The sequence below is a fragment of the Gopherus evgoodei genome, chromosome 3 (genome assembly GCF_007399415.2).
Source record: "Gopherus evgoodei ecotype Sinaloan lineage chromosome 3, rGopEvg1_v1.p, whole genome shotgun sequence".
Classification (NCBI taxonomy): domain Eukaryota; kingdom Metazoa; phylum Chordata; order Testudines; family Testudinidae; genus Gopherus; species Gopherus evgoodei.
In genome coordinates, this window is record NC_044324.1 from 147,386,695 (window position 1) to 147,403,043 (window position 16,349).

Here is a 16,349-nt window from a genome sequence, read left to right on the forward strand (position 1 = left end):
GGGACATGGAGTGATCCCCTGTGAAGCGGGGCTGCACGGGGCATTGGTGATTCAAACCTTCTATATGGGCTCTCAAATTCTACGCACTTCCCCTGCAGCAGCACAAAAGAACCAAACTGGCTTTGTCTAGGCCCTCAGTGGTCAAAGAAAAGAGGAAATATTTGCCCCTCCATGATGATGCAAACAAACATGCCACAATACAAGTGATGAGTTTGGTAACTTCCTTATTTGTCCCCTGATTATTTTTAACAGAATAGTTACATAATTATCTTACTGAGCATATCCCAACTTTCTGAGTTTTTTCTGTTTCCCCAGATTGGAAGGAGAGATTGAGATATTAACCATTTTAAATTGTCGCAGACCCAGATCTGCTAAATAGGTTCTCAGCTTGGATTGTAAAAATCTTTTAATGAACTGTTTTAATAATACAGCTGCAAAAAACATAATTTGCAACTGTTTCAAAGATGTCACTCCTACACCCCCCCCCACCCACACAGTGTAAACGAAGAGATTAATTGAAATAATGTATAATTTTATACATTATTTAAGGGAATTTATTTTTTCGGTGTTTAGGAAAAAATTATTGGAACAGAGAAGACGAAGCTTTGTAAGATTGCTAGCCAAGTGCTTTTCTATTTAGAGCATGCTTGTAATCATGTCCGTTCCTATCTATTTGAACAGGAATGAGTGTTTTGAGTGATCTCATTAGACCAACACTGCAAATATAACACTGCTGCAACATTGCAAACAAGTATATGGAGGCAGGAAACATGAAACAAAACAATATCAGTTTAAGTCTATGAGGATGAGGTTGCAATGGCATGACAATGCTAATATCAAAATAAAAGCAATAACGATGTTGAGGCAAATCTGCATGGAGACATTACAGCAAAATGGGACTGAATTAAGTGTGCAGTAGCAGTCTTAACTCTGAATTTCTTTGTTCCTGTAGATTTTTAGCTCTGCTTTAATGCTCACTGAACACAGAATAGTATTTTGTTTAATATTATGTCGTCTTTGTTAAATTACAAGTATCTACACAAACACACACACACACATTATATATATATATATATATATATATATATATATATATATATATATATAATGTGTGTGTGTGTGTGTGTATAGATGTAACATTATGCAATAAAATGTTTTCAGTTTAATTGTTCAAAATCCAGAAATGCTGATGATTTGATTGATTATACAACCCTAATTCTTCCCTCAGGTACATTCCTATACAACCTATACATGCATGATCACATACTATTTCTCAAAATCTAACTATATAATACAACATTTTTTCTATTAATGCATCTTTTGTGGGATAGGATCGACAGAGCCAATGACACTAGTAACACATAAAGTACTGCTGGTTGATGCTTGTCAACACACATGTTAAAAACATATAACTTTTTAGCACATAATAATTGGCAGTGTAGTCTCTTTCCTTTCTCTACTATATAAAAAGAAGTATTATCTTTCTGTTGCTATTTTAGGTGTAAAATTTAAAAAATCAGGAGTGGAAAGTCCAACTCAATTTTCTTCCTATCCTTGTCTATCATTTTCTCCCTTTTTATCTCCTGGTAACTACCACAGATTAGGACCCAGGAAAGTAAGCACATAGGCATTCTCAGCATGCCTGGTAAAAGTAGCCATTTTTAGCATAAATGCCTAGACTAGCCACGTTTTGGTTTTATCATTAATATTTGTTGAGTGTCAGCATGTGTGGCAAAAAATACAAAGGAAGACATGGTTGTGCTCCAAGAAGCTTATAAGAATGGTCTTCATAACCTTGAAGAGTTCTCGCCACTTTACACATATAACTTTGTCATTCTTTTCCATATACATACACTCAGTCATGATGATTTAATTGTTCACAAATCATATGTGTACAGTACCCAATACCCTACCACATTTATACTGTATACAGCGCACCAGATCAAACTAAAAATCCCAAAGGAACATCTTCAAAGTTTGAGGCAGTCACTGACTCACAAATAGTGCATGTACCAATATTTTGAAACTTACGTGTTTAGTGACATTCCCCCCACCTCGCTGTTCTGTCAAGATTTCGACATCATGAAGCAGTTGCAAATAATTTGTCTTTCTGGGGAGGAAAGATGGGAAGAATTTTTAAATAGAAAAAACAAAGTATAAAAAAGAGAGCTCTGCAAGTAGAGGAGGACATCATTTTTTATAATTGCGGAGAATATTTTTACTATGAAGTTCTCTTTCAAGATGAATCTACTGTACTTTAATGATATGTGTACCTGCCTGTAGGTTCTAATTAGATAGTCTCTGAATTTGCTTCTACCTCCCTCATTCTCATTCTTTGTCATCTGTGCTTTGAAAAATTCCTTTTGCGTTATGTTATTCTGTATAATGCTAGCAGGACTCCAATGTAGAAAGGATGTTTCAACTCAGCTGAGTATTATCTCAATAATGTATTTTAACAAGAAGAAAAGCTAAATCTGGTAGGACCAGACTTCCAGCAGCAAGAGATAGCAATACTTAAATTATTTTTGTCAAGCAGAATGGGAAAAGTTTATTTTATCTTACACACGCGGCCACACACACACACACACACACACACACACACACACACACACACACACACACACACACACACACACACACACACACCTGAAGCCTACATTTTAAGCTTTGAGTAGTCACTGTATTATAGTCCATTTACTTTCCCTGTGTATATTTCAATATGTGTAATTTAGGATTAAAAACAGACTTACTCCAGAGAACATAATGTAGAATGAAGCAATTTAAAGGTTTAACATAAAGATTTGTTAAGACCCCCTCATAGCAACTCCTGAAATAAATGAACATTTTGCTTGTGTAAGCACTGCAGTAGGATTTATTCTCTGCACTGGCTTGTCTCCACCATACAAGATGGGGGAGACCTTTAGTGCTGTATGGCAGAGGAAATCTTGGAAAGCAGATAACATGAGGATAAATTAAAGGAGATGTGATCATTGCAGAATGAGATGGAGGTAACAGTTTCTTTTCCTTTTTGTCTTCTCTCAGGTTATTCCATTTTAATCTTCCATTTATGTATTTCAGTTATTTCAGACTTTCAGAATGTGTTCATAACTTTTTATAAAGTATTATAGAATTATTGGTACTTAGCTCTTGCTACTATAACAAAATTCCTGGTTGGCTATCTCTGGGACTTGAAGCTAAGCCTCTGGATCTAATAGCACAAGTGTCAGCTGCTTGAGTTAATGGGCCAGTTCCATTAGCTCAAAGGCAGTAGTAGACTGCAACCTTCCTATGCGAGGTAGCTACTAGAAAGAGACAAAGAGCCATGCTGTGTTAGTATATAATATTCCAGAGCTCCACTCTTGTCAGTTCCTGCTCACGTGTAATATCACCTGGCTCCCTACAGTACCTTCCTGCTTTAATATTTTAAGTTAAAATTTTACCACACCCTTGTTTGCCAAATATGAAAGTTTGGTCCAAATTAATCCCAGGTATGAACCCAGATTTTTGATTGAAAGATCTATGAGGCTTTATAGATTTATTTACAATAAACTGCATCAAATCAAATTTGCTTTTCAGTCCCTTGATAACAACTGCAAAGAATTAGGCTTAAGCAGTCATAGAACTGCTAAAGAATAAATTATGCTTTATTCAGAGAGAAGTGTAAGTATATCTTCCTGTTGGGCTCAGTCAGCTACACTATCATTTAAATGAATGTCTTATGCCTCCTGAAGAAAATAAAGTTGTAAAGCCCTTAGAAACCCACAAGTTGCTGTAAATAACAAAACATCTATCACAGTCTTTCCTCTCAGATAATAGGTAAGTAACCAGAGACATTATGGGATTTTTCAAGACCATTTGTCAGTATGCAGTGCCAGTGGCTTGAAAGATGACTACTGAAAATGGGAAAGTTAATAAACCATGAATTAGGAATTTCAGTCACATCTGTGGTCCTTGGAAGAGACACTGAGAACAAAATGAAATGAAAATAGAATCCAGACCTCTTACCTTGGGTCTGCTGATTGCTGATTGCACAGATTCCCGAGGCACTTATCCTACAATGACCAATGCCACTACTAAGAGGGAAAGTCAAATGAAAGTAACATTCTCAGTAGTAGTCTTCCATTCTAATAATTCTCGTCAACCTCCTCTTCAGCAAGGACCTAGAACTTATACTCTAAAACCAGCCTGTCCAAAGCATTTGCAAATAGCCATTCTTCTTACAGACTAATGGCAGACTTCTTTCTTCTAGCATCCAACTCAGTGAATAAAAATATTATTCCTTCATTAGGGATCCAAAATCACTAGCTTCTTCACAAAAGAGCAAACTCCTCGTGATATTTTGAAGTGTTAATGTAGACCTACATGAAGAAAACTGCTTGCACTAAGCAATAAAACATTTGGGTTATCTTAGTGTTCTGAATATCTATAGTCCACAGTACAAGAAAGAAAGAAGCCAAGCACACAATCCAAAGAAATGAGCAAGTAACATCATAAATCTTGGGCATACACTTACCCACAGAAAATATTTATAGGCATATAAAGTTTAGACAATACAAATTGTCTTCCTGTACTGGAGAGTTGGTTGTTAACATTAAAAATGTCAACATTTGCCAGCAATTACAAACTTCTAATATTTTGATGTACTATAATTATTACATATTCTAAGATAGGTAAAAGTATAATACATCAGACATCACTGTAGCATGACTATAAGTAAATTATTTTTTAGTTGTGATACAAATACAGGACAGATATAATGTCTACCTTTGCCATATGATTGCTTTTTAGCTATTAAAATATGAGGATGAAACAGAAAAAAAGTCTAAGTTTTGAACAGACTCTACTTCTGATGAACATAATGACGAAGGAGCCTCCTAGCTCATGCACAGCCTTGCTGGGAAAAGCCTTCAGGGTGAAAATGCACATATGTACACTTCTCAGTGTTCATTATTCATTTATACAATATAAATTAAGATCACACAACAAACAACTGATTTTTTTTTAGTGTCAGAGTTTTAAAAATATCCTTTCTGTGAAACATTGATTTTTTTTTTATTATACCAGACTTTTCTTTTAGCCTGATTTTTTGTGTGTGGTTGTGATGGTGTGATGAATGAGATCAAATTAACTCATTAAGCTAATACCTTATCAAGCTTCCTTCAGATCAGCCTGACTGAACACAATTAAACACAACTGCCAGCCTTATAGCTGGCTCGGTAGTAGCAACTGCATCTAGGAGTGTGGACACCACAGAGAAGTCATAATACCTAAACAGGACACCTAATGGTCTAGCATACTTTTTGTCCTCCTGGCAGTTTGCCTTCTCTCCTGAGCCCATGAACACATATGCTCCTTCATTGTCTAGAGAAAGGTGCACCAGAAAATTTAGCCAGATTGAGAGGGGAAATGTGAGTTTTGGAAGCTCTTATCCAAGGACTGATCATCTTCATATCTTGTTTTTGCTGGACCTCTCTGCCACTGGCAACTATCTAAATGGCTGAGTTTCCCAGAGGGAGGTACAAATCCCTGAAGTTTATTTCTCTCCAACCTGGTTTTAAACCCTTTTGACCAAGCTTCTTCCTTCCTCTCTTTTGTTGTGTAACTGCAGGCGTCATACCTACCCATTCTCTTGGTCTCTTGGTCTGTAGATGGAGGGAAAGCTCCATGTTACTGTGCTTTCCTCATCAGGCTGTCAACAAAATGTCCTTTTATAATAAACCTGGGCCTGAAGACAAAAGTAAATAAGTGACTCTTGCAATGGAAGAGAGAAAAAAAGATTGTTGGGTCTAAAAATAAATAAAGGAAAATGTAAAGGAAAAATCAAATGTTCATCGAGTTTCCGTGACCTCTGAAGCAGATGAAAATATTTTGTTGCAGCTTTATTGAAACTGTATTGTAATGATTATTTGGTTTTGTGTATTGATTATTTGGTTGTGTGTACGTGTATGGTTTTGTTCTGTTTTTTAATTCACAGGAAGAGGTTTAAACATGAAGGCAAACCTTTCAGATGTTAGCATGGCTTCACATAAAGCAAAGCTGCCATATTTCTTTTTCTTTTCTGTGCCTCCATTTCAACTTATCACATAATTTAAGGGAAAAGTTTAACCACAGGAGCTCCAACTGTAGTATGAAAAAAAAAACTTGATGAATTTTGTTTCCGCAGCACGATATTATCAAAGATTTAAGAAACAAATTTGCCAGCCTCAGCGAGACCTCTCTGGTAACAGCATAAATGTCTGTGTTGGTTTGCTTTTGATTTAAAAGTTTCTTTTTTCATTCATTTGAACCCATTTCTATTTTGTACCTCTTTTTAGTTTTTATTTTTCATAGTCTGTATCTAGCAAGCCTTCATTTTTTAAACCTCTTCCATCTTTCAGTGTCTATTTTCTGTACTTTGGATGGAAAGTTTATGGCAGCAAAGCTGTCACTCTGGCTACTTCTGCTGCAGCTGTTCCTGCTCTTAGGTCATACATGTTTTGGCCGTTGTGTTTTTGGGCATGATACTAATTGATGGTGTCATGCCCCATTGACTACGCTTTTCTACCACGCCATCTGATGGACTCCCAGTCATAGGGCTCTATGCAACTTCCATTTTGCAACTTACACTGCTTAGTCATTTTCAATTCTCCAGCAAACTTCAGTTAAGCTTGTGAAAGCTCATATCCACCTGGAATTAGCTGTGCCTCTATGTTTTCTCTTTACATTTTCAGTAGTTTAAATAATGAAGAACAAACTTCACCCATTGCTCAAGCAGCACATGCAGTACCGTTTGTTGCCACTAAATAATGCAAAATATAAAGGCACAATGTATTCTGTCTAATATCCTTTTGGGATATGTTGTGGGTTGGGGAAACCTATCTTGTATTATAAGTCAGCATCTTACTTGAAATATACAACACTGCCTATTATTCTTTTTTAAACAAATTTTCCCAGATGAATGAAACTCCCAACGAAGCTATTCTGTCATTCAGGGACAATTTTCACCTCAAGAGCCATGTGCTGAGCAGTATCAAGTTATGGTCATGCTGTAGAAGATTATTAAGAGAGTATAAACTGTTGCACAAAAACAGCACAGAAGTGCAAGTTTGATACATGCAGTACATATATACTGTAAATATGGACCAAATGATTTACAATTGAGAGAACTCCTTCCCAATAAACAAAGGACTAAAAGGATAAAAAGAAAAACACAAAGGGAAATATTGAACATGTTAAATATTTGTTCAGTAGCATTGTGTGTGCGTTGAATAGGTCTGTGATGTTGCAATAGAGCCCATATACTAAGAGAGAACAAAAAATCTTTGGCGAGCTGATGGTCATTGAAGTCCTCAATTTAAATGATTGGAATTTCTGTTCAGGAAAAAGAAATGGAAAAACAGAAGCTTCTGTACCAGCAAGCAAGACTGCATGATCGGGGTGCTGCAGAGATGGTGCTTCAAACAATCAGCGCCAGCAAAGGTAAAGACCTACCGCTTACATACATATAAAATCTTCTTTGGGATTATTTTTTAAAGATTTGTTGGCTCTAGAACTTGCTCCTTATAATTATTGGTGGCTATACATTAAATTAGGTTCATTTTCAAATAAATACATCTCTACCCCCATATAACGCTGTCCTTGGGAGCCAAAAAATCTTACCACGTTATATGTGAAACTGTGTTATATCAAACTTGCTTTGATCTGCCGGAGTGTGCAGCCCCCCCCCCCTGCTCCCGAGCACTGCTTTACCATGTTGTATCCAAATTCATGTTATATCAGGTCGCATTATATTGGGGTAGAGGTGTACCTCAAATTTAGGTGATCATTAGAAGTTGATCCTGCAAAAGTTTTCTAAAAAGCAATCAGAAGAAATTTTCTTATGGTATTTTTGCATTCCTGGCGCTGGCTGGAGCCCAGATGATGTAGAGATGATAGAGAGTTCATAGCTGTGCACTGGGAATGTGTAATGACAAAGTGAGGCTCCAGAATTATCAGGATTTGTGTGTCTGTGCACTTAGCACAGGCTCTGATTTTTTTTCTGAACAAGTTCACCCATGCCCATTTATAATCTGTTCATCCCCTGCTTCATCCATATCCTTTCACTGTATATTGCTAAGAAGTATAACTTTTTAGGCTTCTGTTCATCAGGCCTATGGGTGCAGTTTGGGAGGAAAGTGGGGGGTATTGCCCCTCCCCCCCACTGCAAGTCTCAGGCAGGTGTGGAATTTGCCCTCCCATGCGTGGCCCCGTTGGCTGCCTGGAGCTGCCTCACCAAATACAGAAGTCAAACTACACCTACGATTAGGCCCCATCTTTCACCAATCATTTTTCCTACCTTTATGTGCTGTGTCTACTGCACTATTATTTAAACACTCTCTCCTTCATATGCAGAACTAACCAATTTCCTCTAGCTACTATATTTAAATTCTTCACTTCACAGTTAGTCCTTGAGGAACTGCCAAAGTTTTGTCTGTGTGAGCATACAGTAAGAACACATTGTTAAACTGACACGTCAGTTTTAAATTGTGCATCCAACCTCAGAACCAGCTGCTCAAGGCTGTCATGACTGAAGAGTAATTTATATTCTTTGATGACAATTCTTCATGTCTTTCATCTTTTCTTTCCTTTTTTATACGGTCTTTATCTATGTATTCTTAGCGGGTATGAGGGCTAGTCTACACCAGATGTGCTACATCTATGCAACCGCGCTGCTATCGTATGTCTGGTGAAGATGCTTTATGCTGATGGGAGAGAGCTCTCCCGTTGGTATAATTACTCCACCTCAGTAAGAGGTGGTAGCTGTGTCAGTGGGAGAGCATCTCTTGTGACATAGTGCTGTCTACACCGGTACCTAGGTTGGTGTAACTTGCATCACTCAGAGAGATGGTTTTGTCACACCCCTGAGCAACATAAGTTAAATCATCAAGCAGTAGTGTAGACCTGCCCTAAATCACACAGTAGATATGATGAAGGAAAAATGTGTGCGTCTTTTTTTTACAAGAGAGATTATTTAGATGATCCTGTCCTGTAAACTGCTATGTAAATGACTCCATGCTGTGCACATCCTAAGGCAGGGTAAATTAGTAGAATAGGTTGTTTTGTTTTTTAAATATGAACTAAAATAATAGTTTAATATTTTCAAGGTGAGATGGGTCCCATGGTTGCCGCCACCTTAAAGCTTGGGATTGCCATCTTAAATGGAGGAAATTCTACAGTTCAACAGGTAAAGTGTTTGAGTGTAAACCATTCTGTTCTATCCAATCTATTCTATATAGGTTCTTAATAGACATTTGTCACTGTAGTATCTGAATGCCTTCCAGTAGCACATTAAGTGCTGTGACTAACATTTGTCATGCGTTATGTGTTCTGCCTTCCTCTCCTGAAGGAGAGAAGTGTACAGTGGCATTTCTTGTTTCCTTGTTTTGATTGTTTTTTAAATATACACATTGCTGTGTGTTTATATGAAAGCAGGACAAGTCAAAGAAATGGAGCTAACATTTGGAGTGGAAGGCAGTTAGGTTTGTGATGGTCCTTCACTCCTGGGGGACTTAACCAGTCTCAGACTGGCCCCCTTAGACAGTTTTATCCCACACACAGATGAGCTTTTCCTTTATTATACAGGGTTTATATTTATTTATATTTTGCTTCTTTTTGCCTCTGAACTTCATAACTCCTTTACATTTAACTGGCTTGATTCACCACTGTATTATTCCACTTACAGCTGGTGTAATCCCAGATGTTCCAATTGATTTAAATGGAGTTACCCTTGCAAAAAAACTGGAGCAGTGGTGTCTGGTGCCCAAAATAAGTGGTGTGGCTGTGGCTGACCATTAGTTACACTGTCCTTCACCCTCCACCTCCCAAATAAAATCAGCTAACTAAACAATTGAGATCTCTTCCCTCTCCCTCAATATATAAATTCTCCTGCCTATCCTCTCCATCATTTCTCTTCTACCATTCCAACCACTGGTCCCCTGCGCCTCTTGAAAATGAGCAAGCAGCCATTCTCTGTGCTGTCCCCTCCCTTATACCCCCCCCCCAAGACTCCTGCTTCCTTTTTCAATCCTACCTTGCCAGGCCAGAGACTCCTCTGCTTTGCCTTTCCTCTTCAGGCACAGGCACCTACCTGCTGCCTCCTTGAAATCCCAGACTGGCAAGTTGCTTACTCCCTCACCTGCAGCTTTCCCCTCTTTGGGCCCCTGGTGCTGTTCGAGGTGAGGAGGAGGTCTGAGCTGGAAGTGCACTTATATTCTATACTCTTTGAGTCTAAAGTTTTTTAGCCCTAAAAGGTATTGAACAGGAAGCCTTTAAGCATGGGTCAGTCTAGTACTGCACTATAATTACATCTAGACAAACAGCGTTACAAGAACATTAAGGTTGCAGAATCAAGCACCCAGAAGTTAATTAAATACCAGAATTAAGGTTGTGTGTGCAAAAAACCTTCATTAAAAACATAACCATTTCATCCTAGGGAACCATATTGTCCCCAGCATGGATCCTCAGCAGGGTTGGGATGTTCAGAACCACAGCACAGTCCTCTACCGCTTGAGTGAACAGAGTAACTTGTAGGATAACAGTTTATCTTCTGTGGACCTGCCACTAGTGGGGTTTGGAGACACACACTTTGATAATGGGGATGGCACATAGTAACTGTGAGAGAATGGAGCATGCGCAGTGCAGATAAAATCCACATGATTTATCTAGCATCCTATAATAAGTTTCTACTTAGCAAATGCTTATAATTTGGTCAAATTTGGTTGAATTGTCATATGGATGGCAAAACACACATCCCTGATACCTCTGTGATGCTGCTGCCAAATTTCAAGTCCCTGCTTCCAAGAATGAAGATGTAGTAGCTTCTCAAAGAAACAGTGGTAAGATATTTTGAAGTCTACCTCATTCTCTGAGATGCTGAACTGTTCTAGTTTGGAGAAGTTTTAAGCCACCAAAAACTGGGTCTGATAAAGGAAAGGGTTTGGCAACCTTAACAGAGGTAGTGTTTCCTGCATGACCTGTAATAAATCTTCTTAACGATAATAGGTCAGCAAAGGGTAGTGTGATGAATCTGCTGATGCTCTTCTGGCTCCTCAGTGGAGAGTGATGGTGTTTCAAGAAGGGTGGGGGACAGCAGTGTAGCAGGGAGATAGTTCAAGCAGATTGTGAGACCTCAAATGATACCTTACAAGAGATACCTTGAACAAAGTTTATTATAATAGGGTGCAGACAGAGGGGTACATTCTGTGACGGTTATTTAATCTGAATTTGTAACACTGCAATATCATTCCATGTACATTATTTTTTTCATATCAGTAATTCTATTTAAACTGTCATCACCAAAATGCCAGAGAATCTTCCAAATACTTTAAAAAAGAAATAACAAATTCTTCTTTCTTTCTTTCCTTCCAGCTTGTTAGAGAAGTAGATTAACTTGTATTTTTTGTGTGTGCATGTATAGAATGAACTAGCAGAAAGCTAAGTCAAAGATTAGATTTTGCATTTAGTTCTGAATGTTCTGAGGTTAGTGATTGTTGTTATTTCCTATAATTCCTTAAAAAGTGTCCACGTCATGGCGGCAGCCTCCTCTGGAAGGTTTGGTCGGTGACAAAATATCCACCTGACTTGTAGTTCGAGGGCTTTTGTCAACTGGTCTGTTCTATCTAATTTATAAATGCCATCAAATTTTTTTCACAAGGCTGTCTAATTGGCATAGAATAACAGATACCCAATGATTTAACATTTATACTATGTGTTTTGTTTGCTGTAGAAAATGCTCGACTACCTCAAGGACAAAAAGGATGTGGGCTTCTTTCAGAGCCTTGCTGGTCTTATGCAGTCATGTAGGTAAGAAAATATCTATTATAATACATCTATTATTTTGTATCTAGATTCTTTTCTACAGGATTTGTAATATCAATATAATATCGGAAGAATTACTTGGTGAGACAGGAAGGGTAAATATGCCAGGAGTGTGCACATGCGCACGCACCCAAAATTGTTTTCCTTTCATGTTCCTAGGGTTTTAACAACAGTAATCTTCTATGATGCTATGATAGTGGGACTATCCTGGGGCTATGCTTATCTCCAGCTTTCAGGCAGAATGACATAAACCATTGTCCTTGAATATTTGTACCCCACTTTTGATCCCCTATGACTAATTTCCCAGCTACTTACCTTGCAGGCTGCCATGACTTATTTCCTGATTTCAGTGTACCCAATTCTGCCTCTCTTACAACAAATAGTACCTTTTTTCCTGATTTAGTCCATTGATGTTTACAGGCTGTGAAAACATTTGAAATGTCTGCTCACCATTTCCCACTCACGTTTACAATCTAGGGATATTGGATTTTTGGATGTTTTGTGCAAAGAATGCACTGCACCTGTGGCCTGTGAGGTGAATTGGACTCGATTTGATTTGGGAGTGAAATTTAAAGTGGTAGTTCTGACATATAAATGACTTATGATTTGGGTCTTGTCTACTTTAGCCACAACCTCTCTCCTCACATGATGATTTGACATTTGTAGTCAACTGATGTGTCCAAGATAACAGCCTGCAGAGTTAGTGGTAAGGCATTGTCAGTGAGGGGTCCTTGGCTCTGGAACTTATCTACTCCCATCTTCCAACAGAGCCCAGATTTGAATACCTTCAAGGAACTCTGCAAGGGTCGTTTCCTCAAGAATTCCAGGGAGGCTTCTGTGTGGGGAGAGAGTTAATAGAATTTTGGAAGGCGGAGAAGGGAATTAAGTCACTTGTTATGGAGTGGACTGGAGGACAGTCTGTGGTCTTTTTGCAGATTCATGTTCCTGATTGTGTTTGTAATAGTATAAAGACACTTACATAAAAAGTTAAAATTGAGCCCAGTTCACTGTTACAGTATGACTGCTATGATTCAGGCTGGTGAAAAACATCCCTAATCCTGATTTATCTGGCTGCTAGAAGATTCCCTTTTGCACCATCTGCTGCATGGCAGATGTCCTAGGACTTGGACTACCTGCTATATTATTTTTTCTTCCTGAACAAAAATAGCTGTTTAAGTATTTTTTCATTAAAAGTAGAATATTTTGGGATGATAACAATGGTTATGAAGTTTTTGAAAAATATAAAGCTCAATTTGGCAAAGAAAAAAATGAAATATGAAGTTTTCATCAGAAAGTTACAACCCATCTGGGATTGCAGATCACCACCTTTGTTATGTTATCCAGAGAACAAACTAATTGTTACAATGAGAATCCCTGCACTGAGGTAGATGAGCCATAGACTTATGATAAATAGAACCATATAATTTCTTCTCTGTGTGGCTCAGAGGAGAGCAGGTTGTGAAGTAGGGCACAGTGAACTAAACCCAGGGAAGGCAGGTGATGGAGCCATTCTGACATAAACTCTCTCTTCCCCAAACCTACAGAATTCCAGGGAAATCCACATGATAGTAAATATTTCCTAAACCACCATAACTTACAATTGGCTTTGTCTATTTTGCAGAAGATGGTGGGGTGGAGGTGCTAGTGGTAGCACATATCCCTCAGGAGTTTGCTGCTTGGGATTAAGCAGCCTAAATAATAGAGATTGTCAGCAAAACAGGCATCATTCCCCAACTCATTGAAAAATATTTAATTCAAAGTTATTTGAAAATTTCCATTCAAAATGATTAGGCAAAATGAAATAATATTTTTTTTCTTTCTATTCATATTGACACCCCCCCACACACACACACAACAGAAACAAAATGCAAATTTAAGTTTAATTTCCCATCAATAATAATAAAAATTCTGTAGAAAATGACATTTTCACCACCAAAAAAAATAAACCCCATTTTTGATGGAAAAATATGTCAGTAAAAAAATATATACCTAATCATCTCTACCACAACAATGTAGAGATGTTGGCACTGGATTTCCCAGTGCATCAGAGTACATCTGCATGGTACTACAGACCTTTAAACATCTTAATAAACCAAAATAAGTTGAAAATGTAAAAATACATTGGTTGATATGAAGGGAATAGTCCTATATGGCTGGGGGGGAGGGGAGGAAAACTGCTGCAAAAGGGTCAGTGTGGTTACTGACTCATTCCCTAGGAATGTAGGGTTTGAAAGGGGAAGATCTGCACCTGAAGCCAGAGGTGAAAGTAACTTAAAGGACTTATTGGTTCGCTGGAGTTCTGAGCAGGGGGCGGGGCCTCAACCAGAAGGGGTTGGTGTTTAGATTCAGATTTAAAGGGCTCCCAGGGTCCGTCTGCAGTAGTGGCGGCTGGGAGCCCTGGACCCTTTACATCACTGCCGGAACTACCAGATGCAGAGGTGGTGTCATGGTACAATCCCCCACTTTGAACCTTAGCATCCAAAAGATGGGGTACCAGCATGAATTCCTCTAAGCTCAATTGCCAGCTTAGTACTTGTAGCACTGCCACCAACCAGGAATTCCAGTGCCTGGAACACTCTGTTCCCCCCAAACCTTGCCCGGGGACCCCCAAGACCCAGTCCCTCTGGATCTTAACACAAGAAAAGTAAACCTTGCCCTCACCGTTGCTTCTCCCAGGCTTCCCCTCCCTGGGTTGCCCTAGAAGATCACTGTGATTCAAACTCCTTGAATCTCAAAACAGAGAGGAAAATACACCTTCCCCCCTCCTTCTCTCTCCCCCTCCCAGACTCTCCCAGAGAGAGAAAGTATCCTAACACAGAGAGAAATTAACCTTTCTCTCCCCCTTCCCTGCTTTCTCCCCACCAATTCCCTGGTAAATCCAGATCCAGTCCCCTGGGGTCTCACCAGAATAAAAAAAAAATCAGGTTCTTAAACAAGAAAAGCTTTTAATTAAAGAAAGACAAAACAGTAAAAGTTATCTTTGTAAATTTAAGATGGAATATGTTACAGGGTCTTTCAGCTATAGACACTGGGAATACCCTCCCAGCCTAAGTATACAAGTATAAATTAAAATCCTTCCAGCCAAATACACATTTGAACTCCTTCCAGCCAAATACACATTTGAACTCCTTCCAGCCAAATACACATTTGCAAATAAAGAAAACAAACATAAGCCTAACTTGCCTTATCACCTAGTACTTACTATTTTGAATTTATAAGGTCCTGTATCAGGGAGATTGGAGAGAAACCTGGTTGCATGTCAGGTCACCCTGAGAGAACAACAACCAAAATCTAACAGCACACACAAAAACTTCCCTCCCTCAAGATTTGAAAGTATCCTGTCCCCTGATTGGTCCTCTGGTCAGGTGACAGCCAGGCTCACTGATCTTGTTAACGCTTTACAGGCAAAAGAGATATGAAGTACTTCTGTTCTATTAACTCTTACTTATCTGTTTATGACAGGTGGCTGGGAGCCCTGGGACTTGGGGGCCATTCAAAGGGCCTGGGGCTCCAGCTGCTGCTACTACAGTGGAGCCCAAGGCCCTTTAAATCTCCGCCTGAGCCTGCTGCCAGAGCCCCAGGATAGTGGCAGCGGCTGGGGGCTCGGGCAGTGATTTAAAGGGCCTGGGGCTCCCAGCTGCTGCTACCACAGCGGAGCCCCAGGCCCTTTAAATTGCTGAAGGAACCTCGGGGTCCTGGCTGCCACCGCAACCCGGGGGCTCCAGCAGCAGGGCTCTGGCGGCAATTTAAAGGGCCCAGGGCTCCAGCCGCTGCTGGGAACCCCAGGCCCTATAAACAGGGTCGGCTCCAGGCCCAGGCACACCAAGCGCGTGCTTGGGGCGGCAAGCCATGGGGGGCGCTCTGCCAGCGCCGTGAGGGCGGCAGGCAGGCTGCCCTCGGCAGCTTGCCTGAGGAGGGTCTGCTGGTCCCGCGGCTTCGGTGAACCTCCCGCAGGCTTGCTTGGGGCAGCAAAATCCCTAGAGCCACCCCTGCCTATAAATTGCCACTTGGAGAAGCTGATCCAGTATGCCATACTGGGGCTTATCGGCTTATTTTCACCTCTTCCTGAACCCTCCCTTTTACATGGAGCAGGCTGAAGCAGGAGGGCACACAGCGCTTCAGCATATCTCAACTGCATGGCTTCCGGTGGAAGCAGAACAGTAAGAAAGGGGGAAGCTCCCCAGGTAATTACGGCATAAACATGGGGTTATCTGCACTGTACATTTTTATCTGCCAGGTAGTCACAGACATCCAATAATAAAGTTGCAGTCTGATTAAACCCGTGTAAAATGTTTCCTGTCCTCCTTTCGGTATGGCCACACAGTGACCTGTGTTTAGGCTTACACAACTATGTAATTTCCCAGTAGATAATGGGGGAATATGTGTACACCCAAATAATAATGTATTATTTTTATGATATGTGAGATATATAGATAATATACATGTATTTTCTTTTTCAATAATCATAATGAGCTACATTCTGCTATCATTTACATAGTAAATCCAGTGTAATT

The 16,349-nt window shown here is 39.5% G+C and overlaps 1 protein-coding gene across 4 annotated transcripts in view; it reads left to right on the forward strand.

Moving 5' to 3' along the window:
• Nucleotides 1–16,349, forward strand: part of RYR2 (ryanodine receptor 2) — a 737,385-nt gene that overhangs the window by 628,803 nt on the left and 92,233 nt on the right. For all 4 annotated transcript variants that reach the window (XM_030556966.1, XM_030556967.1, XM_030556968.1 and 1 more), the window contains 3 exons: nt 7,359–7,458; nt 9,123–9,202; nt 11,744–11,820. In XM_030556966.1, coding sequence (XP_030412826.1) covers nt 7,359–7,458; nt 9,123–9,202; nt 11,744–11,820 — 257 coding nt within the window. The remainder of the gene's footprint in view (nt 1–7,358; nt 7,459–9,122; nt 9,203–11,743; nt 11,821–16,349) is intronic.